This window comes from Megalops cyprinoides, chromosome 8 (genome assembly GCF_013368585.1).
Source record: "Megalops cyprinoides isolate fMegCyp1 chromosome 8, fMegCyp1.pri, whole genome shotgun sequence".
Lineage (NCBI taxonomy): Eukaryota > Metazoa > Chordata > Actinopteri > Elopiformes > Megalopidae > Megalops > Megalops cyprinoides.
Window position 1 is genome coordinate 24,194,809 of NC_050590.1, and position 27,726 is coordinate 24,222,534.

A 27,726-nucleotide genomic window follows, 5' to 3' on the forward strand; every position below is an offset into this window, starting at 1 on the left:
TAAATCATGGTGATTCTATGCAAAAAAACATTTGGCTGAAAGTAATTTTGTCCTCACTATACTGTTACTCGATAAAGTCAGACTTAAACATAGCTAAGGAAGTTTCTACAACTCATTCACCATTAAGAAGAGGAACTTGACAGGTAGCATATGTTTACTCATTTTCATTCCTCCTCACATTATTATTAAATAGTGACGATAAAGTTTCAGCATACTGGTTCCTGGATCTCCTCCAAAATCTCATCACTGTGTATAGCTCTAGTGATAATTGTTCACAAAATCTTTTACTTGGATTTGTCTAGTAGTTTCAATCCTGTGTACTGAATTAGTATTGGCAGTGTTTTATTAGCAATCATTTTACCATCTACACGAGCCACCAGCTGTTTGAGTCAAAGTTTAATGATTAGAAAAAAGAAGAGCTGTAACGTGGAATTATGCCAGTCCTTTTGGAATTACTTACATGATTCATTTAAATGCCACATTTAGGTTTTGCTATCTAGAATGTAGAGGTTCTAGTACAGGCATGTTTTCCTTCTGTACAGATCAGCCTACATATTTAAATAACTGTGGATCCTTTATTTGTCTAATTGTATGGACAGGCGCAGTTGGACAGTCCTCTGTCATTCAAGATGGAAGCCTTTCCTGATAGGCAGAGTGATACATTACAGGTAAGAATGACTTCTCAGTGTGTCAACTTCTAGCTCCATCACAGCTTTAGAATGTGCCTTATTTATTTATTTATTTACATTAGTTTGGCATCTCAAATTTTATATTATAAACAATTTTACTTGAAATAGGAGAAACACACATGCCATGACCCTGAATCGTAGATAAATGTATAAAAAATTTACAGTTGCCTTCCATTCGACAAGGGCCCATTTGCCTATTGCAAAACTTTAGGCGCTTGACTACCTTAGTTCAGCATTTAATTAAGTGTGAGCTCCTTTTGGTAAAGGCTGCATCATATATTCAGTCTGCTGTCAATTATCATTCATTTGCAGAGTCCATTGCCCTTTCTCTTTCCTTTAAAATGTATTAGGGAGCTTGATTTGAAACAGGAAGTTGGATGTAGCATTAGAATGAGTCACATGGTCACTTTATGCAAATTGAAGTTAAAAAAAGGTATCCAGCGATATAAATGTTTGACTAGTAACATGTAACCTGTTCAGGTCACCCTGGATATTTCAGCATGCTGAAATTGACAACCATATAACCTACTTCAGTTAACAGTAATACAGGTTTTAGAAACCGAAAACAAGGGGTAGGGTTTTTAAGAGCATTTGTTTTCTATTAGGATAATTACAGAGTTCATATAGCAAGCGCAGGTACTATGTTGCCTATTCAGTTACTGAAAAGGGTCATCATCCGATTACATTTCTATCTAATAGTCAGTTATGTCCTATAACCAAATAAAAGCCTGCGAGGAATTTGGGGAATTTGTTCAGTAAAAGTGCACAGACCAGCAAAGTAATCAACTGGGATAATTTACGCTTAACGTCACGATTGACGTTGTTATAACCCCCAAATACTGTTATTTAATCTAAAAACATGAGTTGTTGTATATAAACCGGATCCATGTGGTTGTCTATAGACCCTTTTCAAGTTTCTTTGGAGCGGGTCAAATAGCACCCGATGTGGTGAATTTGCATTGATTTGCAGAAGCGTGGGCAGCCGAGTAAGCTTGTATTTGCAGTTTTATTTCTTTTTTATCAGTTTATAAGATTTGTTTAATTATCTTTTTACATGTTGTAACTGTCTTGCACGTTACGTTACCCGTCATGTGGCAATCACATTTGAATATTCACTTGTGCATAATAGCGCAGGTAAGGTGAGGTGGATACCATGAGAGGACCACGCTTACCTTCCCCCAAGACCTCGAACAGCTGCGACGGAATTCTTGTCTAAAGAGAAAACGCGATATTCAATTTGATGTGTTGAACCTTACGGCTACTTTTTTCATCGAACAGTTTCTTGTTTCCGTAAGTACATTTTGTGTTCACTCAGAGGTTGAGTGTGATAAATTATTTGTAGTTTACATTCATTTCAAAACCTGTTTAAGGGTGCCGCCAACAGATTGTCGCTTAAGAGAGAGGACAAAAATAATTATTTTCTCTTCAACCATTTCAGCTTGAGAGCCTCTGCTTTCTGAGAATATTGGCGTAGCCTACTCGGTGATGAGTAAACTGTGTGTTCTGTTTTCCAAAGACGGTGATGGGCTGTACGGTCATTGATGGATTTGATTTACTTTACATGCAAAGTGGCATAAAACTGTGAACTCTTACCTTTGATGGTCAGCTTGGTGTAAACAACACGTTTTTGTATTAGCCTATGTTGTAGAACATCCTACTATGTGCAAAAGTGACCATGCCTTTGAATGGTTGGATGCATTTGCCTGTACAGCGAAATATGTATAAAAAGCTGCATTTCCAAATGTGTTGCAATGCTGGGATGTATCTGAATTGTGAAAATTTAGTTCGATCTAAATGCGCAAAGGAATTCGTTTAGAAGAAGAAATTTAAAAGTTCAAGTAAACTAGATAACGTGTTTTTATATTTGCAATTCGTTCAAAAGTATTTTAAAGGCACGCCGAGCAGGGATGATGTGTTATAATCACGCCCGGCAATATGATGTAACGAGTACAATTGATAAAGGGTTTCAATCCGGTTAGAAATTATCTTCAAAAATATGGAGTATAGTTCGGCATTCCTATTTAGAATCGTACATTGCAATTAACGGATTTAAGTCATTGTGGAATTAAAAGCCCAGGCGCGTAGAGCGCCCTCGCGTGCCAGTCCAAAGAAGTTGAATTTCTCACACCTTTTTATTCTTCGTGACTGGTGCTAGTATGCCGTTTCATTGCGGTCACTAGATGGGCAACAAATGCAGTCACCGGATCCCAGGCAGTACATTAATGCACTGCATCCCGGACATAAATAATACACACCCAGAAACCGAATCAATTAATAATTTTCATATCAAGTAGGCCTACTCCTCCAATACTGTCTCCACTTTACGGCGGTCTTTAGCGTTTACCCTACCAGTACTTTTCATTGCGTTCTAAATTTACGACTACAGACAGGCCGACACAAGAACTGAGTATAAGTGTCTGTTTCAGGGTAACAAAGTAAGAAAGAAATTAATAGTCGGGGCCCAGTGGTTACTATCATACCACTTGTTAAATAAACACCCTCGCCTCCACCTGGAGCCTGTTCCACCAGTCGTTTGCAGCGCTCGGAGTCCAGTTGAAGAAGAGTCGGCTAATCGTTATGTGCTGATAATCTACGTGCAGAATTGCCTTGAGTTCTGACGCCATTAATAAGAATAAGAATTAATAAGAAATAAAATTTAAGTTAAGAAAATGGCCAATTGGACATGAATTTTCGTGTTTTGGTGGTGTCGAAAACGGATTCATCAGAAGGCTATAGCTGAAACACATCACAATGTCTGTTCTCCAAGTGCTAAAGAACCTAGCTTGGACAACTCACACTTCGACATCTGCTCCTGAGAAAGACTCATGGGATGAGCTGCCGATGCATTAGTTTGTGTTTTTATAATTGCACTGCGAATCGGATATCATGGGCTCTTGTTATCAATTTGGCAGTATGAATAATGCATAATGCAATTCAAAAGCGAATCATTTCCATATCTTTACTTAATTTTGAGAACTGGCTTTTTTTTTTACCTCCGAGTTGGTACAGTGACGGCAAGGTCTTTGTTAATAACATTTATCTTGCTAGACGTGCAGGCCAATTGAACATAAACTGGTGTATTCCACTGGAGCTATCTGGGGACGATAGCCTACTCAAACCACGATTATTTATTCTTTGTATAGGATCCTTTATCGGTTCTGTCAGATGTGAACCCTTCCTCCTTCAGTCGAGGAGTCCATTTTGATATACTGGGACTATGGGGTGCTGGAGGATAAAATTGCTCATGAGAGTAACTTGACATTGTTGTAAGATCGATTACGAAACCCATGACTTGTTGCAGAGGTTGTGGGTATTGAGCCTGAAGACTGGATCTACGATTTGGAAAAATACTTCTGCAGCTCCGATGAGACTGCCGCGAGTGTGGAGTGTAGCCTACTATATTTTGACTGGCCTGCAGAAATCGAAGTAGCCTACTGATGAACAATCTTTGACTTTAGTTGTGTAGCACACTATGATCGTTTCCATGTGGGATGTTATGGTTTGGGGACCCGACGAACAGACGTCGAATTTGTAGAATAATGTATTTCGAACCTGGTGTCAGGGTACTGAACGCGTATTTTCTTTGTTTTTACTCGGTCACAGGGAAATAAGGAAACAAGCGCCAAAAGGATGAGAAGGCAGTAGAAATTTTGTCATTATCAAGGATTTTGTTTCAGTTTGTTGTGTCATCTTTCCTGGGTGGTGGGTTGGGGTTTTGGGTGTGTCTGTGTGTGTTGGGGTGGGGATGATAAAGAATATTTGTTTATTTTATCAGTCGTATGTGTTTACCAGTGTACTATCTTGATTGTTCTGTCAGTGATTTCTATCGTTCTGTTCCATCTTGGGTAATTTTGTGACAATGTTGAATAGTTATACCGTACCTCACATGAGCGAGTAGGCTACATTTTTATTCACATATTTGAATTTAGTATTCATGTCTTAAGAATATTTGACCGAATCTAATAGTTATGTAGCCTTTTCGTGTAAACCCCCTTTCGGATACAGAACCCCATTTGACATTGTGGAACATCAGGAATCCATTCCCAAAGATCCGGTTAATGACCGGTTTTCAGGAAGACTTGTCCTAACAGCGGTGACTGCCAGTACCGCGCGCCTGTACCAGCGACTTTAAAAGACACTGGTCAACATAAAATTGAATATTTCACCCATTAACAAACTGTGTGCAACATTAACAAAGGATAATGGAAGTGGCAGGAATTTGTTTACTTTATAATAGAGATATAGAATGCACCTGTGTAAATGTTTCAGAAAAATTGTGGTGTACAAATATGGGCGACGTGTCTCTTTGCAAACTAAAGCGGAGGTTTCCGACCTCGAGTGCGTGTATCTCGCAACCCTGTCTGTCCTTACAATAGCGTTACTTTCCCTTTCTGCTTGTATGATTTAGTGACAGAGCCTTGGGGATGCCCATTCCAACCAAAGGTTGTCACAGGGCTACTAATGCTGCCGCATGACGAACGTGTTGTGACATTTGCTTGAGAGTTTTCACTTTACAGTTCACCTGTCTGTGTCAGTCTCCAGCTGGTGAGCGAACTTTGTGGAAGGTCATATCAGGAACGCATTGTGCTTATTGAAGCTGTGATGCATTCTGACGGGGTTCATTACACTAACCTGCTCATTACCGCGATACAAGAAGCTCTGTATTTGGACTAAAGTAGAGGAGTCGCAACGGTGCACCCCGCAATACAGACAATTACATGGGCTATGCAAGTTTGACAAAATTATCATGTTGAAATATATAGCATCCTAACACATTTTATTGAACGTATTGCTACCCAACATCAATTGCTATTGAAAATGATACAGCAGTGTAGAGGCACACATTAGTCGACATTCATTCAGCGCTACGATTCACTGTTTTGGGGGGGGGGGGGGGGGGGGAATCACCTGTCTTTAACCTAATGTATTTGATTACATTTATAAATGTGACATGGGGTTTGTATCTCCAGCTGTCCGTTACAGTTTTACACCATGCCCCATTGTATTGTTGTGCCTCGGTCGCATATCCCATTTAAATCCAACATTAAACTGCAAAATGCATCGTAATTATTTTACGTCACGTATGGTAGCAAGGCAGGTAAAGCGTAATGTGACAAAAGACTGAATCGTGTTCGTATCTAGAGGACATAAGCTGTGCTTTGGAGATGCTCCTCTTTTTCCACTCTATTTCCATTCCCTTCTATTATGCACGCGATGTGACTCAAAAAGGAGTGGCGATGCCCAAGGAGAAAAACTATAGAAAGTTTGTTACTTCGTGATACAGAGGATTTGAGCCCTCTGGTGTAGGAAAGAGGTGGACAGAGCGACACTGTAGCGTGAAAGAGACACTGGGAGAGAGAGAACCCTGTTGGGGGTTGAATTTGAAAAGCACACACCGGTAAGAATGGATGGCAATGGAATGGGACCGAAGAGAATTGCTGAAAATCATGACGCCATGGGATCTGGTAGGAAAAATGCCTTTATCTTTTATGTAATGTTTCATGTTATAAGATCTGAAGGTGAACGAATACCTATTATGACTAGTCATTGTTAATGTTCTTATTATAATTACAAACAATGGCTGGGTATCCTGCGGATTTTATACATAAACATCATTAATGAGTATTAACAAGCCTATACAATTGATTGAATGTATACAGGATATGCGAAGCAAGTACATCAGACCACAGATATGGGTATGACTTCAGTTGTTGAATTCTCCACACTCTTGGACTTTTTCACAATGACAGTTTATTTTCCTAATAGTTGGTAATGACTAGGTGTGCAGTCATGTTTATAAAAGTACATTACGATGGTATTTTCCGTACGAAAGCAAGCACATGCTACTGCAACTTAATCTTTACTATCGATGTTGCGTATCCGAATTCCTTGGAGAGGCGATTCTAATATTAGACTTGAGGAAGTTATTTTTTTCTTTTGCTCTTTTTTTAAACCTTGATTCCCACGGAGACTCGTTCTAATCTCCGGGTCTGCTTATTTAAACTGCCAAACACACAACTGGATTGCAGCCCACAGCTGAAAATCTAAAAGGGAATGCAAGACCCTTCAGAAGCGAGCCCAGAATGAGATACAAGCGTGATCGAAACCAGCTGGACAGTATCTGAAATCAGCAAGGATGCGCGCATAAGCAACATCCGGGTAGGGCTCAATAGGGTCAAAAGTGCTTTTCTCATACAGCCTTCAGCAGAAGAAAAATAAACAGTATTCGGCTGCAAACTCTCAAACGTTTTCTACTATATCATGGCCAAATGCAAGGACGTTCAATGGCTTGAATATTACTTTATGTTGTAATAACAAACAAATAATACTGGAGGTTTTTTATCACTTGTATTTTTTTGCCTTGTAGATATTCTTTCAATATCAATAAAACAGGTAGGAAAAGCACTCTACCATGAGCAAATATTGCCAGAGTGCATACTGCTGCACAATTGGCAACTTCACCTAAATTGATCATTTCTCCATATGTAACTCGTACAGCGCATATGTGAAACACATTAGCATGTACTTAATCACCAGCATGGTTCTGCTTCTTTTTGACACTCAATTGTGCATAGTTGGGTTAGTGTGTAGCTACATGTATACATGATGATATAAAGGACCAAAAGGACTATTTGGTCTTGCTGGTAGAGGGGTTTCCCTCAGATTCAGCAAGCACCCATTCCCTTGTAGATTCCTCCTATTTATACAGCTACCTAAGAAAAATAATAAGACTAGACAACCTTACTCTCAGAAGTGTGACTTCTGTCTCTCACATCTGTTTGGTCTTTGTAGTTACTGACTCGTCTGAGCCAAGTCAGTCTAGCTTGTATATCTGCAAAGGTTTGAGTAAGGACCTGTTTTACAGTCCCCCTCAACCCACTGGTTTCCTTGTGTGTGCCATTTTATTACAGGGGTTCCAACCTCTAAAGTATCCACTGTGAGGAAGTCAAGATGCTCAGTCTGCTATTTTTCCACTAAACCCCACTGAGACCTACACATCTCACCACGTCACCCACAAGCTCTTCGCTGTTCAAATCTTTTTGTGTAACAAGAGCAGTAAAGCATTTCTGGAGGTTCAGATGACAATATTACAAGTTACTAACACCTCTAGTCTGTGACTGTGTGTGGCCACCATAATATGGCAAGATACATTTCATATTTACTAGTTGTGGGTGTCTTTTTTGGCAGCATGGCATCTACTGGCATCTACTGAGTGGTGTGCCTCAGCCACAACCATGCCCTTAACATGAGCCAGAATAACTGATTAATGACTATCTTCATTAAAGGCAAAACTCCCCAATATGATATAATATTGAAAGATTTTAGGATTTGTGTTGATGTTATGTGGCAGGAAACTTGGGCAAGAAGCAGATGGAAGTAAGTGCAAAAGTGTCCATGTTTTGCCATATAATTACTTTCTGTATGAAGTTTGAATTCTGTGTGTTCAAATTATTTTATTTTATATGAGGATACAGAAGGAAATGTCAGTGCTGTATGTTTCAGTGCAGCATGTTCACCATCCCAATTTATGGCAAATGTCTGAAAGATGCATGGGAAAGGCTTCTTTTCTGATCTTATGTTCTCACATGCTTACTTCTGAATTCAGCTACATTCTCATCCTGTAAACTCTCACAGTAACATCAGACAGCCGATAGGCTTGAGCTTGACACTGAGTCATCAATACCATTTTAATGGGGTAAATCTGCTCTAGGCTTTGAACTATAGCCCTCACCTTCCACACAGCACAAGAGCAATGATAAGCTGGCAAAGTAAATGATGGAGCTAAGAGAAATAACTGCACTAACTGAACTGCTTAGCCTGGCTCTAGGTGCTGATGTGACCTTGTGTTGTGATCATATTCACATCCTTACTCAATTAAAGACCTCTACTATATTCAGCAGTGGATGACTTTCCTCCTGTGCAATGTTTACATGTTTTGTAAGAGGGCACACCCCAGGCCAGTATTTCCCCTAAGAGGCAGAAACCATGTGAGTTTGTATGGTGGTTTGTATGGTGGCTGTTGACCACCTAATCAGTTTTAGTCCCTTGTGCCACAGTACGCTTGGCCAGCATCCCAAATGTGGGCCCCTTCATCTCTGAGTCTTTCTCAGGGGCAGATGTCGAAGTGTGAGTTGTCCAAGCTAGGTTCTTTAGCATTTGGAGAACCGACATTATGATGTTTTTCAGCTATAGCCTTCTGATGAAGACCTCAGCACACCATTGGGGTGGGGTTGCTGCTCCAAGCTACTGTGACTCCTATGTTCCACTGCCTGTCATTCACACAAAATGATGCATGTTGAGATCTTCTCTTCCTCAATTTTGTCAGTGAGACCACTGCCCAGTGGTTGTGGACAGACAGGCTGCCTTCTGTTTTTTAGGAAATGACCTTTGAAGTCTAAAAGGAGTGAAGAACATTCATTATGTCTTTTCTGTGGCTGCACTCTTAGGTCTCTGGTTAGTGGGACAGTGGGTGTCTTGTAGGGCTGGTGTTGATGTGCTTGCTGATGCATGCTCTCCTCACCCAAATGAGCTGGATATGAAAATTCCCCAAGACTGAGGGTATTGGGGAGTCCCTGACTAGGCCCTGTGTTTATGAATAACCCATTTTACCTTCCTTCTTGTTTGTTATTATGTCATTGCTTGGAAGGTTTGTGCAGCCAATCCTTGTGCAGCCAGTCCAGTTGTACAGTTTCTGGGGTTACTGGTTTTGATTTCCCCTGTGCTGCACTCAGAGATAAGTACCTTTCTCCAGAAGTGCAATGCACCATGAGAGCTGAATGAAAGAACATGTAAATGGTTGTACACAGGATGCTTCCTCATACTCAATAAGGATAAAGGGCAGGAACTTTTGACTGTTCCTTGATCTCTCCCTAAATAAATATCTGCATGTCTGTGGTTGTTGACTATGCTGAGGGTGAGGCGGTCTGCCTGTCAGAGTGGTTGGTTTGCCTCTGTGGATTTTAAAGACACCTGTTTTCATGCTGCCATTAGGTCTGTTTCTTGGTCCTTGCATATTCAATGAGTGTATGAAGTTGGCACTGAGATAGATCCAGGAGTACACTAATGACTGGCTAAATTTTCCTTCTGTGCAGTGCTGTATTGCCCATATGTGCCTGTTGTGGCATAGTACCTCAATCAGGTGGAGCTTAAAGTCAATATGGAGAAGAGTGCTGCCTCTTTGTATTCTGTGCTAGGGTAGCATTAGAATCAGGTGAACTACCCCATCCCTTCAGAATGGCAGCAGTATCGGCACAAGGGATTCCACTAGATGTCCTCCTCATGTATTCCATGCAAAGTACTTTCTCTCCTTGATTTTTACTGAGACACAGTGCCACTCGAATATGGTGGGAGTGTTGGTTTGTCTGGAGACAATTAAGCCAATAATGAAGTTGATGTGTCATCATTCTAAAACAAAAATGACAAGTTTAATAGATAAATAGACAGATAGATAGATAGATAGATAGAGTACTTTATCCCCAAGGGGAAATTCCAGTGTTACAGTAGCAATTCACAAAATGACAAAAGACACACATAACTTACAGAAACACACACAATGAGGTAGATAACACAGAATTCCTAACACAGAATTCCTATATATATACATATATATATATATATATATATATATATATACATATATATATATATATATATATATATATATATGGACGCCTGACTATTACATTGTAATGACATTGTATTCAAATACATATATTTTAATATGGAGTTGGTCCCCCTTTTGCAGCTATAACAGCTTCCACTCTTCTTGGAAGGCTTTCCACATGATTTTGGAGTGTTAAATATACAAAAAAAATATACAAAAAACTACTAAACTAAATAAAAATAAATAGAATAATATTTATAAAAATAGAATAATATAATATATACAAAAATAGAATGTGCAAATAAAAAGTAAAATGTGCATTGTGCAAATAGCCACTCAGTGGAGGAGTCTCGTCTCCTGGCACAGAGGGGAGTCATTGTAGATGGCTGTTGCGGTGGGCAGGAATGACCTCCTGTAACGGTCCTTATTGCAGCGGAGCTGAAGGAGCCTCTGACTGAAGACACACACTCTGACCAGTAGGTTGTGTAGGGGGTGGTTATTGCTGTCCATTATGTTGTGCAACTTGTGCATCATCCTTCTCTCCACAACCAACTCTAGGGGCTCCAGAGCAGTCCCCAATAGTGGACAATTTGTAAATAGGTGTATGACCGGTTTAGTTTAGGACTAGTGCAAATCTTTTAAGATATCCAAAATGTATTTTTGATTATGTAGGTAACTTTGAGTGCAATGTTTTCATAGATATGGTTCAGTGAATTCTCACATTTTTTGGGAATTACAATAAGTGTGTTTATGGAACATAGGAAGATGCATAAGCACATTCACACTCACACACACACACACACACACACACACACATACATGCTCTTCTAAGGATAAGGATTTTTTATTAATTCCGATGATCACTGAAGTTTGCAAAGAAACAAGAACACTTGCATGTAATTATGAGTAAAATTTAAAGAGAAATATTGATTGCATCCATAGTTCAGAATTCAGTGCTCATTACTCAGAAATATAGGTGCAGTAGCTTAGGTTCACTGTGAAGTGGTTATGAATGGTTTTAAAAGCCAGGCAAGAGGCTTCAGTGAACAAAACCTATTTAAGTGTGGTAATATTTCTGTCAATTCTTTGTACCTCTCATCACATGCTTATAATATGGGGAGGAGACTTGAAGGATTTTTATATTCATTTCTGAAATATGCCATTCTTTAGAGTATTCTGATCAAATATAAATATTAAAATTGATCTGTTTAGATAAGCCAGTAAGATCTGTTTTCAGAGAGATCCTGACTTGAACTGAAGTACTTAATGGTGGTGCAAGAACATTGCATGTTTACATAGCATGTCCTTTTAAGATTAGAAACTGTATAGTTCGCCTCCTGCATTTTCTTAAATGCACACTGTTATGTTTCACCACAGGTTTAGACACATTTTTAAAAAAAATTTTTTTGTTTATATTTTTTCCATTTTTCACATAAAATGAAATCTCTAATTGAATATGAAGCTCATTTCAATGTGGAAACTTCTGTACAGAAGTGATGGGCATAGTGAGTGAAATCCTCCGATACTCATGTACACCACCCAGTGGCCGACCTGCAATACAATCACAAGGCAACATGACCAGTTATGGTTCAGATACTACTTTTATGATAGTGGGTAGCAGGTATTGCTGTCAGTTCTGCTATAGCAACTGCTTTTGAGACATGGTCCTGCATTAGATGCATCCATGCCGATAGTTTACTCTTGTGTGTGTTTCTCCTCCTGTAATTACAACCCTGGACACACGATGACACCATGCACATAATATAACAGGCTATTTCAACAGCAGCACACACCGCTGTACCTTTTTAAAGTATGGGTCAATATAGTTGCTGATGTAAAAGTCAAATGTACAGACATGGCAGTCTTTTCCATACAGGGGCTTTGCAGATGGTCATTGGCACAGTCTATCCACACCACCTAGTTTAGCACTTTGGTCCTGAAATTTATCATTTTAAGCCTAAAATGACAGGAGTCATCTTTGTCTCAGCCAAGATCATGGCAGTTGGGACACAGCTATTATTGGAGAGGAACATGACAGCTGGTGGTAGGCTGGACCCCTTCATTCATTAAGGGGCAATAGAAAGGAGTATCACAGCCTACTTCCAAAGTAGAGTAGAAAGTCTACTCACCACTGATTCATTGATAGCACCAGGACTGTTTATTGCAGACTGACTGAATGTCAGCTGTGATTGGCTACTGTCCATAAAGTTAATCAAACTGAAAATTGCTGAATGGATGATGTAGCACTTAGATAAGCACAACTTGTAATAGCTCCAAGGTCATCTGATCAAGATGTCTGTTTATGAAATTTTGGGTTGATTTTCTGTACACAATGCAACAGGAGTTTACATTTTTTTGATGGACAGATTTCTCAAACCCACCTGCACAAGACTAACCAAACCTGCACAGCCTTCTCATAGTCCATGTCTTTCTTTATAGGTAAAACATACTTGGTCCACAACCGCTCAGGAAATCATCTTCCAGAGGTGGACCAGCAGTCTGCAATGAGGAGGAATGACACATACATCCCTGTCCCCCTCAGTGATAAAGGGATCGACATCATCAATATCAAGACCATTGAGGATATTGGATATGTCCAGCAGGATTCCATTGTAAGTCCTTTTTTCAATGCACACTAATTAGTGTCTAGCACATGGCAATACGCAAAGCGTCTGGCACTGTGAAAAAATATGCACAGCAAAAGGCTCTGTTGACAGTGAAATTATACCCTCAGGAATTTAACAGGTTCAGCAAGGGCAGTGGGGTCCACATGGTGTACATCTTTTTTGATCAACTACCCCTTGCAGTGGCAGTCTATATATCTATCTATATATCTAGGGGGATGTTGAGGTGATGACATGATTCTGAGGTATGCTGAGAAAATCAAAAATGGGCTTGTCAGTTTCTGTTGAGGTTTCATTTCCAGTTCAAAATGCGTAGTGGGAATGGTAGGGGTTCAGATTCTGTGGCGTCAAATTCAGCAGTTGGTTCTGTTCAATGACATTCTCACCCATCCCCTGTGGGTTGGAGTGTGTTGACAGGGATGCTACAACAAGAAGGGTCCTTCCTGTCCACAGCTGTCAGCACCATTTCCTGTCTGTGCAGACAGAGTGCTAACATTCAAGGGCAGGGAGCATGTCTCACCCATTCCCTGAATTCATGCTACAATCTGGGACCATGTGATGCCACAGGTGTAGATCAGAGAGGGCATACACAGCCTTGCTAAGTGGAATTGCTCCTAACAATTATAGCTGTGGTCAGTTTGTTATATATGAACACTTTACTGAACTAATGCTTAGAGGCAGTGGAGTGTAGTCGAGTTCAAATCAGTCATTTACTTCTGTGACAAGAGTTCTATTGAGCTTCAAAGCGTGGGAGTACATATGGAGAATTACGACAAGAAGAAACATGTGGACAAAATATGAGCCCTAAATGTTGGCAGCATTGACTTTCCTGAATGAAGGAATGGGAAAAAATAGTAGAAATGAAGAAAATGGTTACACTTCAGAAAAGTTAAAATGAATAATTCTCTCTGATGTGTGGTTTAGATGAGTAATCGTCTGGTGTGCGTGTTGAGAGTGTTACACATGCACATTCTTCTTTGAATACAGGAACTGAAGGATGTTTTTTGGATGTTTCTAATAGGCAGCTATCGGGTGGTTATGCTGCATCCTTATAGTCCCTGTGAGAGGTGAACTTTGCTCTGTCTTCCAGCTCAGAACAGGCTGACACATGTTTTCCAGTGGGACTGTCCAAGCTTTTAAAGGCTGTTATTGTTGCGTGATCACAGAATTCTTTCACTGACCTCATTAGAAATAAGGTTCCAAAATACATATTTTCAGCCTCATATACTGTAATGTCAATGTGGATGGCACTATTACTGACTGAAATGGTCATAATAAAAGTCACAAGAAATGGTCATATTGATATTGATATTGATATTGAATTGATATTGCTATTCTTCTTATGAACTGATATTTCTCACTGTGTTTGAATATCAAATCTGCTGAAAGGACATAATACATTATATTATATTACATGCATTTAGCAGACACTCTAATCCAGAGTGACTTCCAGCACAAAAGAACAGAAGTGTTTTCATACAAGTTGAGTGAGCAGCAGTGCCAGACCAAGTTAGTACACTCTCAGACCAGTGAGTGTGAGCATAACACTATTCAAGCCCTAGCGCAAATTAACTTGTGCAACCTGCCTAGACAAGGGAAGCCAAGTATACTACCTTACATTAGTAACTAGATCATAGAATCCGAAACATCGCAATACTACACAAAATGATGATATTGGCTACTGCAGTATAAATACACCAGGTTCTGTGTGTATGATTAATGTGTAGTTTGGTGAACCCCAGGTTGTCAGTGTTGTGGTTGCAGTTACATTTAGTATGGCTGTAGTGTCAGGGAGTACCTCTTAAATGAAGTATATTATAGTGTGAGCAAGGCTTCAGACAACATCTGTGCATGATTTATTTGCCGCTGCATCAGAAAATATACTTTGTAAGAGAGATCACTCTGTTTTGTCTCAAGATACCACTTTGACTAACCAATAGTGTCCTTCAGAGTATACAGTTAAGACCCATGTCAGTGCAGCACATCCAAAGTCACATTCCACCATCATGTTGCAAAGAGATGTCCTTCGGTAGACAGCTATCTTGGGACATGTACTCACTCCTGAGTGAATTTGGACTTAAGGACAGCAAGACACTTTAATCAACACCCTGAGACATAGCATGGCTCTATATTCAAAAGAGACACGACTCCCTGTCAGCATTACATGTAATGAGGGGGAGGGTTGTCGAAAAGCATGCCTAACTGCAGGCATCTTAAAGGGTTCAGACTATGGCTTTATAGTTAAGGCTAATATTAGCTCCTGGCTTCCCTGACTCCTCTCATGTAACAGGCGGGTCAGACACTGAGGCCCTGAGGCGCAGGCACGGTTCACCCCCCAGACAGGAGAGAGAGTTAGCTGTGCTTGGCAGCAGTAGTCTGAGGCAGCTCACTCAGTGATGGGAAGATGGCTGGAACTGCACCTGAAAGCACCAGGGTTTTGCCGCAGAGCACGGCCAAGCCAAGACACTTCTTAAAGGATGTGATTTTCCATGGCAAATTTCAAGTGAGTGCAACAGGTGACTGACAGTGTGACCTAACCACTCAGGAGGAGGCTGGTGCTTATCGAGCATTTTTACTTCTGTGAAGCCTTGGTTTATTTCTGTGGTGTGTACTTGCTGTTCGGCATGTCAGGAGTTTAGACCGTTTTAATCTGAAGAGGTTTTGATATGTTATTTTGAATTTTGACTAATCAGATCAGACTGTAGGTGAACTGTTTTTATTCTGATTTTCACTGAAAGCAAAATCTTTAAAGTTGCTTCATATAATTTTCATGATTTTATAATTTAGTTATGTCCTATGGCAATAAAGGGTTCTGAGTTTCATAGATGGTAGTTGCTGTATACTGTCTATGATGTATAATATCTCATGATGTATAATGATAATGGTAGGTTACTTTCCTACTTTGCAAGTTTATTTCATTTGGCATATTGTTTTTAAGCTAATGCATGAACTTTTTGCTGGTGTATTTTACAATTAAATTGTTAAACATCTGAAGTTCTAACTTTTCTGTGGTTGTTTACTTAGTGTAATTGTAAAGATTACTGATTTGTGGCAGCTTAAGACCTGCTGTTTGCTGCTCTAACATATGGTGTTGACATAGCAAGGAGCAGAACTGTGAAATAAGAAACCAACACTGAGGACGCTCAACATCTCACATCTCCTCCACACAGACTGATCCAAGAACATCAGTTATCATTTTACAGACCAGCTTATTGGTTAAGTAGAAAGTGATTTTTTGTAGGCTGGTCAACCTTCAGTTTTTTGTTCTCCTTTTTAAATTGGGTGCTCCAAACACCATCTTAAATATACAGAGCCATCAAAAGTTAGATAAAAGAATGACTGTATTGCATGTATTTTGGTCAGGTCATCTTATGTATTAAAATACCCAAATGGTTGGATGGGTAATTTATGAATAGTTGAACTAGTTTTGTAGTGGTATTTGAAAATATTTGTACAACTCATACTTCAACATTAATATTTATATTTCAAAATACCTAGTACCATCTTTCTATTTTAAATTCTATTAAACATGCATGTTGCAGGTTCCAAAGAATCACAGAAAGTGTTGGACTTAAAAGTGTATTACTTATATCCCATGACTTTCTCAAGCTCCTCTGCTTGGTGCCTACTTATGACATCACAGACAACTTTTATAACATTTTACAAAGAATTTCGGCAATAATAATTCAGATGGACAAGTTCAAAGATCACACATAGCCTAAGTATGGTGGTTTAAATCCGCCAAATGCGTCAGTTGAGTGTAGCTCTCATCTCCAAAACAAACAGGCTCTGATTCCAAAAATAAAGATATCTTACAGCATTCCATTTATATTGCAGCAATATTTACTCATTTCCTGCCATATCCCATTTAGTCACAAGCCACACATTATGTTTAAAATCAACAGAGCTACATTGTTTTTAAGGTCACAAGCTATGCTAAACGTCAGTGTAACTTTGTTATCATAATGTTGTGTTGTGGACCTACTGTCAAATTAGGTCACTTTGATTTGGCTACTGCATTTTAACTGCATTCTCTTGATGTTGCGTCAGAGTCTTGCCAAAGCATTTACAAGAAGTTTATTTAAATTTAGGTAAACCTGGATATGGCTGTTGCTGAATAAACAGTTTTTTTTGTAATTATTAATTTAGGAATGCACCTAATGAGATTTTTCAGACAATCAGCACCTTTAGAGGTGCTATTGAGCAAGAACACAAAAGTGTCAAAATATGAGACAGGTCACTCTCCGGGTGACCAGATTTCCTGAAGCCTAACATAATCCAGAAGATCAGGGTCACACAAATACGTACACATTCAAACGCACATTGCACAGGTGCACATGTATACACAGCCACCTTGGGCCCTTCTTGACCCACCCCCTTCCCACCTCTCCCCAGCTTCTCAAGTCTCTGTCTCCTGAGGAGAACACACAGTCCCGGCAGGGACTGTACTTCCAGGATGGTGAACGGCGGGTGGACTACGTCCTCACCTACCACGTGAAGAAGCCCAGCACAGCCCGCTCACGCAGACGCTCCTCGCGCCTCACTGACAATGCCCTCACGCGCAGCCTGAGGCGCAGCCGGGGGCCGCCCCCCAGGGAGGACCCCGAGATTGGTGCCCAGGAGCACCGCGTGGACTACCATGAGGATGACAAGCGGTTCCGCCGTGATGAGTTTGAGAACAACTTGCGGGAGATGGGCCTGGAGTTGGAGAAGGATGAGGATGTGAGTGGCTCCTGCTTTTTCTTCTCTTTAATCTGCCCATCCTCCACTCTTCCAGTGAAATTCTGGTTCAGCTGACTTTGTCTATGAGATGAGGTCAGCTGTTGTGTTCAAAGCTACCACAATATAAAAGGTCACAGGTAATGTAAGGGTACTCCCAGGGGTTACATATCATATGTAAATATATATATGTAAACCTGGCCTTATTTCAGCCCCCTTAAAATGTAACAGAATATAAATATGAAGCATTCAAGATGTGTAGCATACACAAAAGCACTGTAAACTGTATTTAGGAAATAGGCAGTAAAAAAATATGTTGCAGCAATGTTCTGGATGCTTATATAACGTATGGTTTGAGAGTAAAATCTGAGTTATGTAGCAAATTCTGGAACATAATCCTTACGTAACTGTCTGTATTGTGTTCAGACACAGCATAGGCTCAGAGGCATGAGATGAAACAGTTCCTTTTGCCCTCCAGTGAGCTAGCAGGGTAATACAATATTGCTATGTAGTGTGATGGGATTACGGGTTTGGAATGGTGAATTTTCTTTTTTTTTTTTGAAAGCCATATCTGCAGTTGTTTGCACATCTGCAGGATGTTTTTTCTTACCATTGCTTGATGTGTGGTGTGAAGTGCTGTTGTGCAGCACTTCCATTGTATGTCCAGTGTTGTGCTGTGTGGTGAATTTCAGCACAATTAAATCAAGTCTGTTTGGTCATGGCTCTGACAGCCTCCATTGTGGTAGAAGTGACATCCCATCTTGCCATTGTGTGCTTTAGTTTGTTATAATTAAGAATATTGATGCCCCTGTATAACATTTTGTGACCCTCATGCTGGGAGCACAGCTTCACCTAGATTTTAAGGTGGAGCTTGAGGTGTAATAACAGTAATAAAACTCGCATGAACTTGGTTTTCCCCCTGAGAGAATGGCAGTGGGGATAGGGTGCTAACTGCAGTTACCTCCCATAACCATTTTGTCTTTGTTCTTATTTCAATTGTTAATTTATTTGTTCTCTGATATATAACACAAGGATTGTTTTTTGTGATTCAGCCTATTACTGTTGATGACTCACTGGAAGGATAGAGTGTATACGCGTGTGTGGAGGACAGATCAGGGAGATGTTGTAACAAAATTAAGTCCCCTCAGTGTGTATGTAAGGGCACTGTGAATCACACTGTCACATGTCACCAGATAGGCCTAGCAAGATGAAATATGAACCCATCGATTGCTCCAACTGCTGATCATGGCAGGACAGCACCTGCCAAGAGGGGGCTTTCCCACGAGTCTCTCACCAATATCTGTGCAGTGAGAGTCCATGTGAACAACACCATAGCCTGGCTGCTCTATCGGGGGTTTGGAAATTTTCCCCATGTCTGGGAAATTTGCATTAATGCCAGGCACTGTGGGGAGGTGGAGAGTTTGGGTACAGGGATACCAGCCATGCTATTGTTACCAAAGCAGGTCACATGACATCATCAGCCCACTGAGGTGGTCCTAGTTCAGGATCCTGTAGTTGTAGAGTGAAGGGAATTTGAAGGGAAGAAATTGCTTTTCATGTTTGTCACTGAAATAATTTTAAGTAATACAGCCGATCATATTGTATGTGTGTGTGTGTGTGTGTGTGTGTGTGGGTGGGTGTGTAGTGTAAAGATTTGTGAAAATGAAATAGGGAATCTGTCAAGATGTCAATAACCTTTGTACTTCACATTAAATGTTTTTACTTTAATTAAACGATTTACAAAATCTTTTTTCAAAAACAGGTCATAGACCTACATTCCTCTGCAATGCCAGCTGAGTTGTATTGATGGGACATTCTTTGATCTCTGGCACAAGTGATTGAGAGGAAGGTTAAACCTTTCATCCTGCTTTCTTTTAATGATATTGTGGTCCTTATATTGGTGGAGAATGTGACCTAAAAAGAAACACATAAACATCACTTCGCTTACAGACTTTTTCTCTGTCTAATTATGCACCACTTCCCTTGGCACTTTGTGATCTCACTGATGTATTTGTTTGCTCTAAGGAGGAATAACATACCAAATTATCTCTGTAATGATTTTTTCATGGTGTTTGTATGTGTTGGGGGGCTACCATTTCCTCTCAAGCGCCCCCAAGTGGGGAGGCAGATAATTAAAGCAGGCGCCCTGTATATAACAGATCATTAAAGCTGCTTTTGACACAGGCTTATTTGTTTACAGATGAAATTTAGTGGGATTAATTCACATCTGGCTCTGATTGTAGGAGAGCAGTGGGAAGCAAAAGCCACAGTCTGACTAAGTCTCAACCACATGTAGTCCCATCTTCTTGCAGCCAACTCAGCCCATGTCAGTGTGTGGGGTGAGCATGTTTTTATGTGCCTATCTTCATATTCAGTGTGAGGGGGAATGGTCAGGAATTTACAGAATATACCCACCTGATCAAGTGCCCTAGGATTGTCCGTGAACACACTGTATGAGAATAAGTTCAAAAATTCAGCTCTCTGCAAAGGACTCTGGTGCTGGTGACATGTAATCTCATTTGTTGCATGTACTTTGTTGTAGTATAATGCTATATTGTTATATAATAATTTAAAACAAGTCATATATCATTTTTCAAACAGGTAGGTGCTTACAGATGGTTTAGCATCTTTCCCTGTACTCTTTTAGTCTTCATTCCTCCCAGCACAAATCAGTGTGTTCAGTGCAGATCAGTGCCATATTCCACACTATATTCCTGGCTGAAAACAACTTTCCAGCCACACAATTGCTGTCGTCCAGTAACATTCATTATCCTACGTGCACTTGACACTACAATCACTACCATGATGCAAGACCTTTCACCCTTGACAGGCATTGATGAACTAAAACTATGAGGGAAGTCAAGAATTCTTGTGTCTCATTTTAATCTTGTGATCAGTCTTAAAAATAGCTGATTGCATTAGAATGGTTTTGCACTTTTATCATGAAATGGTAAAAACAATCCCCTTGTTGGGTGCAACATTCAGCAAGACAGGGTCATCTATTGCTTTGTCAAAGTCAAGAAAAAGTGTGGAAGTATGTTATTTGATCGAGTCCCACATTATATATTTAGCCGTGGAGAATTAATCGAGCAGAAAATTGTAAAATTTTAAATGCAGTGAAGGTGAGGAGTAATTTGTAAGTGAATTGTCTTATCCATTTCAATTATTGCACGGAGGCCAGCTCTCTGCCTCCAATCTCTGCCAAGATTCAGCAGATCTAAGGCCCAAATGAAAGGAACATGGTTCACTGGAGCTCACTACACAGCTGAGGATGCATGCTGGGACAGACTACGCTTCACTGTGCAACAACTGATAGTTAGGTTTTGGTTACTCATATGAACACTAGTGTTTTGAGTAGCTCTCCAGCAGAGTTATCTGTGTTTATGTACTAGCCAGCCCATATACCATAGGTTAGTGTTTTTTAATGAATGGAGGAGAAACACATTGGCCAACTTTCTCTTGCTGTTTTTTTCTTAACACAGAATAGGCTTTGACATGGAACCAATGTGATGATGCTGCAGCCATGTTGTGAGGACATTTTACATTTACATTTATTTATTTAGCAGACGCTTTTATCCAAAGCGACATACAAAAGTGCATACAGTAAGTATAGCAACAATACGGGGACAAGATGTGTACGGTTCCACAATGAGACAGTAGTTCTCAGCTGAGAGCAAGGTCTGTTTGAGGACACAGTACTATCTGATTTGTACAACTACAGCATATAGGGCAACTAATACAATACACCTTCAAACAGCAAACTTCAACAACTTCAAACAGCGTAATGAGTGTCAGAGTAAAGGTGGGGAAAATCAGGTATATATTTTTTGTAGATAACAACATGATCACATTTTAAACTGCAATGTAGTGTATACAGTTAAATATTTTAACATCTTTAGATTTTTTCCTTTTTTTTGGAGCTTTGGGGCAGCAATGTAGCATAGTGGTTAAGGAGCAGAAACCAAAAGGTTGCCAGTTTGATTCCCCACAGGGAATTGCTGCTGCTGTACCCTTGGGCAAGGTACCTAACCCACAATTGCCTCAGTAAAATATCCAGCTGTATAAATGGATAACATTGTAAAAACTGTAATTGATGTAAGTCACTTTGGACAAGAGCTTCTGCTAAATGCCAATAATGTAATGTAGTAATGTAATGATACCACCCCTCCATATGTATGCACACATGCACATAAAACATATTAAAAAAGTTCACATGAAAAACAAGGCAATGTACAACAAGTTCACAGATGTTTGAACTATGGGTTGTAGTGTGGCTCTCTAACCACAGACCATTGTGTCCCCAACATAGGTGTTGCATAGTAAATTTATAAAGGAGGAAACAAGTGAGTTTTAGGCATATGAATGGCTTGTCAGCCAACCCATGCAAGTTGATATTCCTTCAAGATGTCTTAAACAAAGGCTTTCTAGTGTTTATGGTCTTACCTTTGACCAGAGAGCACTATTTGTTTTAAATATGTATTATTTTCATTAATGTAGATGCAGTCTATACAAGATATGTGTAACACATTCTACAGTGAAATTGCCACTGGATTTCCCATGTCTGTCTCTGTCATAACTGGCCTTCCATGGATTCTCTTTTTTGTTCTAAGATGCAGAAGAAGAGGGATTTGTTTTCTTAACCATGTTTGTTTACACACAACTGTCAACCAGCGGAATTTTATTGCTCTTTATTCCTTTCCAGAGATTAAGCTTATGAATTTGTTTTTTCAGGCTACCAAAACTTGTTTATCCTTCTGGAGGTTTTTGATGTGGGTCTAAGACATAGCCGGTCAAGTATTCAGATGAGGAAGAGGCCGAGTTTACATTAGTTGACCTTGGCTGATTGATGACCTGTTTTCAGGGAAGGACCATCAATTCATGTTTCAGAAGCATGACTTGGATTGGTCCCCTTCACCAAAACATTCCATAATCAGCTCTGTTGTCAAGGGTATATACAACTGTAAAAGAAATGTTTACACTGTGCGTTCTGGCCATTCCAAGGTTTAACCCCTCCACTTCCTGTCATCTCATTATCAACAAGTCTGTGTCCTATGAATGGAGGATGTTTATGAATAATGACCAGAGTACAGGAATAGATTTACCAGAGTTGGTGCTTGATATAGATTGCATTGTTTTATGTGGTCTACCACAGGCAAGGAGTTTCACAAAGACAGGAATGGGATCCAGAACAAGGCCATGACAGTATGATCTTGCATAACAGATGTTTTGTTTAAAAAGAAATGACACAGAAAACACAAAACCCTTTGTAGAAGAAATTTCCAAGAAAATTGAAACTTCCCCAATACTGGTACACTAACAGCACAGAGAAAGTGCACAAAATGTGTAGTAATTTTTCAGGGGTTGCATTTTGGTATGTGTGAACTCATGTGAATTAAAAAAAAAAAAACCTAAAACCAACCTATAACCAAATACCTTCAAAAAAACCGGGCATCTAACATATACAGTTTGTGATCAGCATGTAGGGGTATGATTTCATTCAACACTATTCTGTATTTTGTTGAGGTGTTTTTGAGTCATATTTATTAACATATTTTGAGTCTCACAAAATATGTTAATAAGCTATAATTTCTTTATAGTGGCTGAGTAGCTCTCAGCTAACGCTGTATATGTATCAAAAAGTAACATGTAAATTTGCTTTGAGTCAAAGTGCGCATTGCATGTTGTTTTGAAAAAAACCTAGTCATTACGTGATCTTAGCATGATGCAAATACACATGTGCTGTCGGAATCAAACGTAACTTATTACACAGTGATTTTGTGTTTCAGACCAAAACTCCTGGAGTGGGGTATGTGAAGATTCACGCTCCCTGGCATGTGCTCTGCCGAGAAGCAGAATTCATGAAGCTCAAAATGCCCACCAAAAAAGTAGGTCTTGTCTTTCTGGTGCAGCAGATGATTAAAGATCATAGAATAGTGCCTACACTCACCCCCTTTTGTGTCCCGTTCTCAGTCAACAATGTGCTTGTTTGTTCAGGTCTATGAGGTCAAGAAGGGAAGTGATTTGATGGAGAAGATCAACACATTCATCAGCAAAGTGACAGAACCCCTGCACCCAAATGTAGAGGAAACCAGGATACACAATGTCAAACACCTATCCTACCCTTTCTCCAGAGAAAAACAGCACCTGTAAGTGCAGTTCCTTTCTGAAAGACCAGAAAGACAGCAAGTTTTTCTTGAGGAGCTGTTTTTGTCACCCTTAATCCTCTGTTACTGAATAAATTGAACATATGGTCATTCTGGTGAATTAAGGCTAACTACATATGATTGAAGGACACTAGGCTTGTCACTACAAGGTCATTGGAATAATTCCTGGGTGCTTCTTTTGTAGCTTTGAGCAAGGCACTTTAATATGAATCATTCCAGGAAACCCAACTGAATATATGGGCAATATCCTACGTGTCCTGTTATGTCAGTTATCCTACATGTCCATGTTCATGTCAGTTAGTATCATAATGACACTAATTCCAGTTATGTGCATTGTGGTTTGAATTGACAATCCAGGGGAAAAAATCCAGGTCTCCAAGTCCCCATGATTTCAGTTACACTGGCTTTGGATTAGTAAGAATTCAGAAAAATCTCCCATTGACCTCCTCCCATTCATTTTATTTGTGTTCTGTTCTTGAGAGAAATGCAGAAGCACAGCATTGGGTGCTGTTTAGTGCTTTCAATAATGAATAAAAATGAAGCCAACACTGTGACCTCCCTCAGAACAAAACACACATGTAGTTACCCCAGACATAAACATATAAATCATTTGAGAAGCAGAAGAAAATAAATATCAGTGTTTGCATATCAAAACTCACAGTTTATCTTAAACAAACAGCATGGATCTTTGTTTGTTTTAAGCTCAGTCTATACACAGGTTTGTTTTCAAACAAGAGAGTGGGAGAGCAAGGGCTATTTCAAGCAGCTGCCTCCCCCAGAATGCTATTCTAACCCTTGGAATTAAACATCCAACTGCTGATGGATATTAAAAAAATTGTATTAGGTTATTTCACAGGTCTGCAGGGCTTCATGTAGTTGTACATTTATCAAACCAGTGTGTTTTATCGCATTATACATTTCTGAGAAATGCTGTGTCTACTGCTCGCTGTGTTACTGTTCTGTGTATTGCCTGTGTAGCAGAACTTTGACATTATGCCAAATGCCTCATTCAAAGCCTCTCCTCCTCTGTGTTTACAACAGGTTTGACTTGTCTGACAAAGACTCATTTTTTGACAGCAAAACAAGAAGTTCAATAGTAAGTATTCTGTCAAAATCAAAACTGATGCACCTGTTAATCAAGAATAACAAATTGTCTCCTCCACAAAGAATTATTGTGTAGTTTTTAATTGACATGTTCTCTGTTTTTGTCCACACAGGTTTTTGAAGTGTTGAAACGCACAAAATGCACTAAAGCCAAATACAGCATGGGTAAGCTATAGCCTTTTCTAATTCAACATAAAAGATGCATTTATTTCATAGTTGACAAAGGTTTTATTGTACAAAGATTTGTAGCAATGGATTAAAAACTGACCTCATAACTGTTGCTCTTACTAGATACATAGTCTTTGAGAAATCCTGTTAAGAATTGGCAAATGATTTTATGAATCAAAAGCTATTGCTTTAATAAAACATCACCTATTAGTTTGGATTTACAGTTGAGCACAACTGTGTCACTTTTACAGGAATTACCAGCCTACTTGGGAATGGGGTTTACACAGCCGCCTATCCTTTACATGATGTGAGTATGAATACAGGATTTTTTCAAACACAAGGCATGAGCAAACAGCCTCACTGTGATGGATTATAATATGTTGCATTATCATACATTAGGTACAAAGATTCTGAGCATAGTACTGTGTGATTTATTGAGTGTTTTTGTTGAGGTGACAGTGACAGTGGCTTTAACAATGGTATCTGAAAAGCCTACATGTTCCAGAGATTCTGGTCTAAGATAAAAAGCTTAATTATGAAATGCCAGGGGCTTGCCATTATAATCATCCACACAATATATCTGAAAATATCAGAGAATGCAGTAACAATCTCATTCTCTTTGTTTCAGGGGGACATAGATGGTGAAAACACAGACCCCAATGACAGGAAGGTAAGAGCTGCTGTAATAATTGTGGCATTTCTTGCCTCTGCCCAGTGCAGTTGCTTTAGTTCTGTGGACTGTTTTAACAGGGCAAACCTGAGTCCCTACACACAGAATTGTTATTTCATGGCTGACAGCTCATTTGAACACTTTTAAACATTGTTATCGGCTGGTTCTGGCACTGAAGTGCATTGGCACCAGGGCCACAGTCTCTCCCACAGATGAAGAACAGTGTGTGTAATTCTGGACAGGTGTTTACTGTTGTGAGGGAAATCTCTTTGAGGCTCGGTAATAGCCAAGCACTTCTGCGTTTCCTCATCTCCCAGCAGTCTGTTATAAAACCAGAGTGTGCAGGCTAATGGGGAAGAGGCACCTGAACTTTACAGCAGATGAAAGCCCCAGTGACAGAGAAGTATGGATGACCCCATGTACAAGTGGCACAGTCTGTCTGCTCAATGGACAGGACCTTAGTTTATTTGTTGGTTGAGTGGATTCCGTCATTCAGCAAGACAAATTTGATTAAATAGCTCCTAATAACTGAAACAGTGTCTTGCTGCTTCGTAAAAAAAAAAAAAAACAATATATATATACTTTATTGATAGACAACTAAAGTTTTAGTCATGTTTGCCATAGCATTTCAAAAAGAAGTTGACCGAAGGAGAGCTTAAAGGGCTCATATAGCATTTCTTTGAAAAATTTTGATGCTGAGACAAAGCATACACCAAGGATGTACAAACAAAAATCCCTTCCTTGGGTTTAATTTTAAAAAGCTTTCTTTGATTATAAGCCACTGATTATAATAAGCCTTGTATAACTCTCTAATGGGGTGATGGTTGTTAATTCTTGTTGGGTCCAAAGTGTTGATGCATAAACAGTGAAGGCACATGAAAGGCATTTGGGGCAATGTTTAATTTAGTGCTCATGCTCGTAAATATAGCAATAGAATGATCAGGTCCAAAAGGAGGGAAGAGTGGCAGGCCATCAAGGACTCATCTATAGAGGGAGCATGTGTCTTATCTGTGACTGTGTGGCCGTTTGAGTGAGTGCAGCCTGTTGAGACAGGCCACGGAGATTAGGCTGCTGCTGAGGCGTACTCTTACCTTCTATCTCCTGTGCCATCTATCACGCTCTCCTGGCAGCTGAACAAGGGCCACATTTTAAAAACATCTGCATTCATCTAATAAACTGCAGCTTGTCTTCTCAATTATGTGAGTCACTGATCAGTGGTAACCTTCCTTTGTATATAATGCAGTGTCTGTGTGTGTATCTGTGTGTGTCTATAGCCCCTTTCACACATGCACTGAAAGCCGGAATGTATCCGGCCTTTAGCCGGAGGAGCTGCATGTGTGAACGCAAATGTCCGAATAAGTCGTACCGGACATGTGACAGACTTCTTTCTGCCAGCTCCCTAATAAAAAGTCTGCCTCATGTCGGAGTGAGCCCATGTGTGAACAGAGCAGGCAACGTTCCGGAGAATCCACTGCGAGTGAGTGGGCGTGTTGATGACGTTTCTGTCATGCGACTGGCGCGAAACCGGAAGAATACAAACATCTGCACACCTGTACATAGCTTTCCACTGTTTCGTTAACATTGCGGATGTCCAAATATATGCTATTTTGAGTCCAGTGATCATTAAAGAGATAGTTAGCTATAACTATACTGCCAAAACTTGTCTCTTACGATGATTAATAACGTTGGTTTATTATTTGGTTAGTAGCTAGCTAAGCTGTAGCTAAGTAATAATGATAGGTATAGTGAGATAGGTGAACTGGTGACCTAACATTACATAGCGAACAACAAAAACTTCCCTTATTGTTATAATAAATGTATAATTAATAATAAATTATGTGTACCAGTAGCACCATTTGGATGGCTATGTGTGATTTTTTTTTATAGGCTACCCAAAAGTATAATAGCTATGTTCGCCTTCTCCTCCTCTGTGCCACATTATGTGCCCTTACCACTGAAAGGTAAGACATTGAAAAGAAAAAAA

The 27,726-nt window shown here is 39.7% G+C and overlaps 1 protein-coding gene across 3 annotated transcripts in view; it reads left to right on the forward strand.

Annotated features, from left to right (window-relative positions):
• The first annotated feature begins 6,143 nt into the window (after positions 1-6,143).
• Positions 6,144-27,726, forward strand: part of ano1a (anoctamin 1, calcium activated chloride channel a) — a 44,171-nt gene continuing 22,588 nt past the window's right edge. For all 3 annotated transcript variants that reach the window (XM_036534993.1, XM_036534994.1, XM_036534995.1), the window contains exons 1-9: positions 6,144-6,154; positions 12,733-12,905; positions 17,313-17,639; positions 23,423-23,521; positions 23,631-23,782; positions 24,842-24,896; positions 25,018-25,069; positions 25,324-25,379; positions 25,701-25,742. In XM_036534993.1, the coding sequence (XP_036390886.1) occupies positions 6,145-6,154; positions 12,733-12,905; positions 17,313-17,639; positions 23,423-23,521; positions 23,631-23,782; positions 24,842-24,896; positions 25,018-25,069; positions 25,324-25,379; positions 25,701-25,742 (966 nt within the window). In that variant the 5' untranslated portion in view covers position 6,144. The remainder of the gene's footprint in view (positions 6,155-12,732; positions 12,906-17,312; positions 17,640-23,422; positions 23,522-23,630; positions 23,783-24,841; positions 24,897-25,017; positions 25,070-25,323; positions 25,380-25,700; positions 25,743-27,726) is intronic.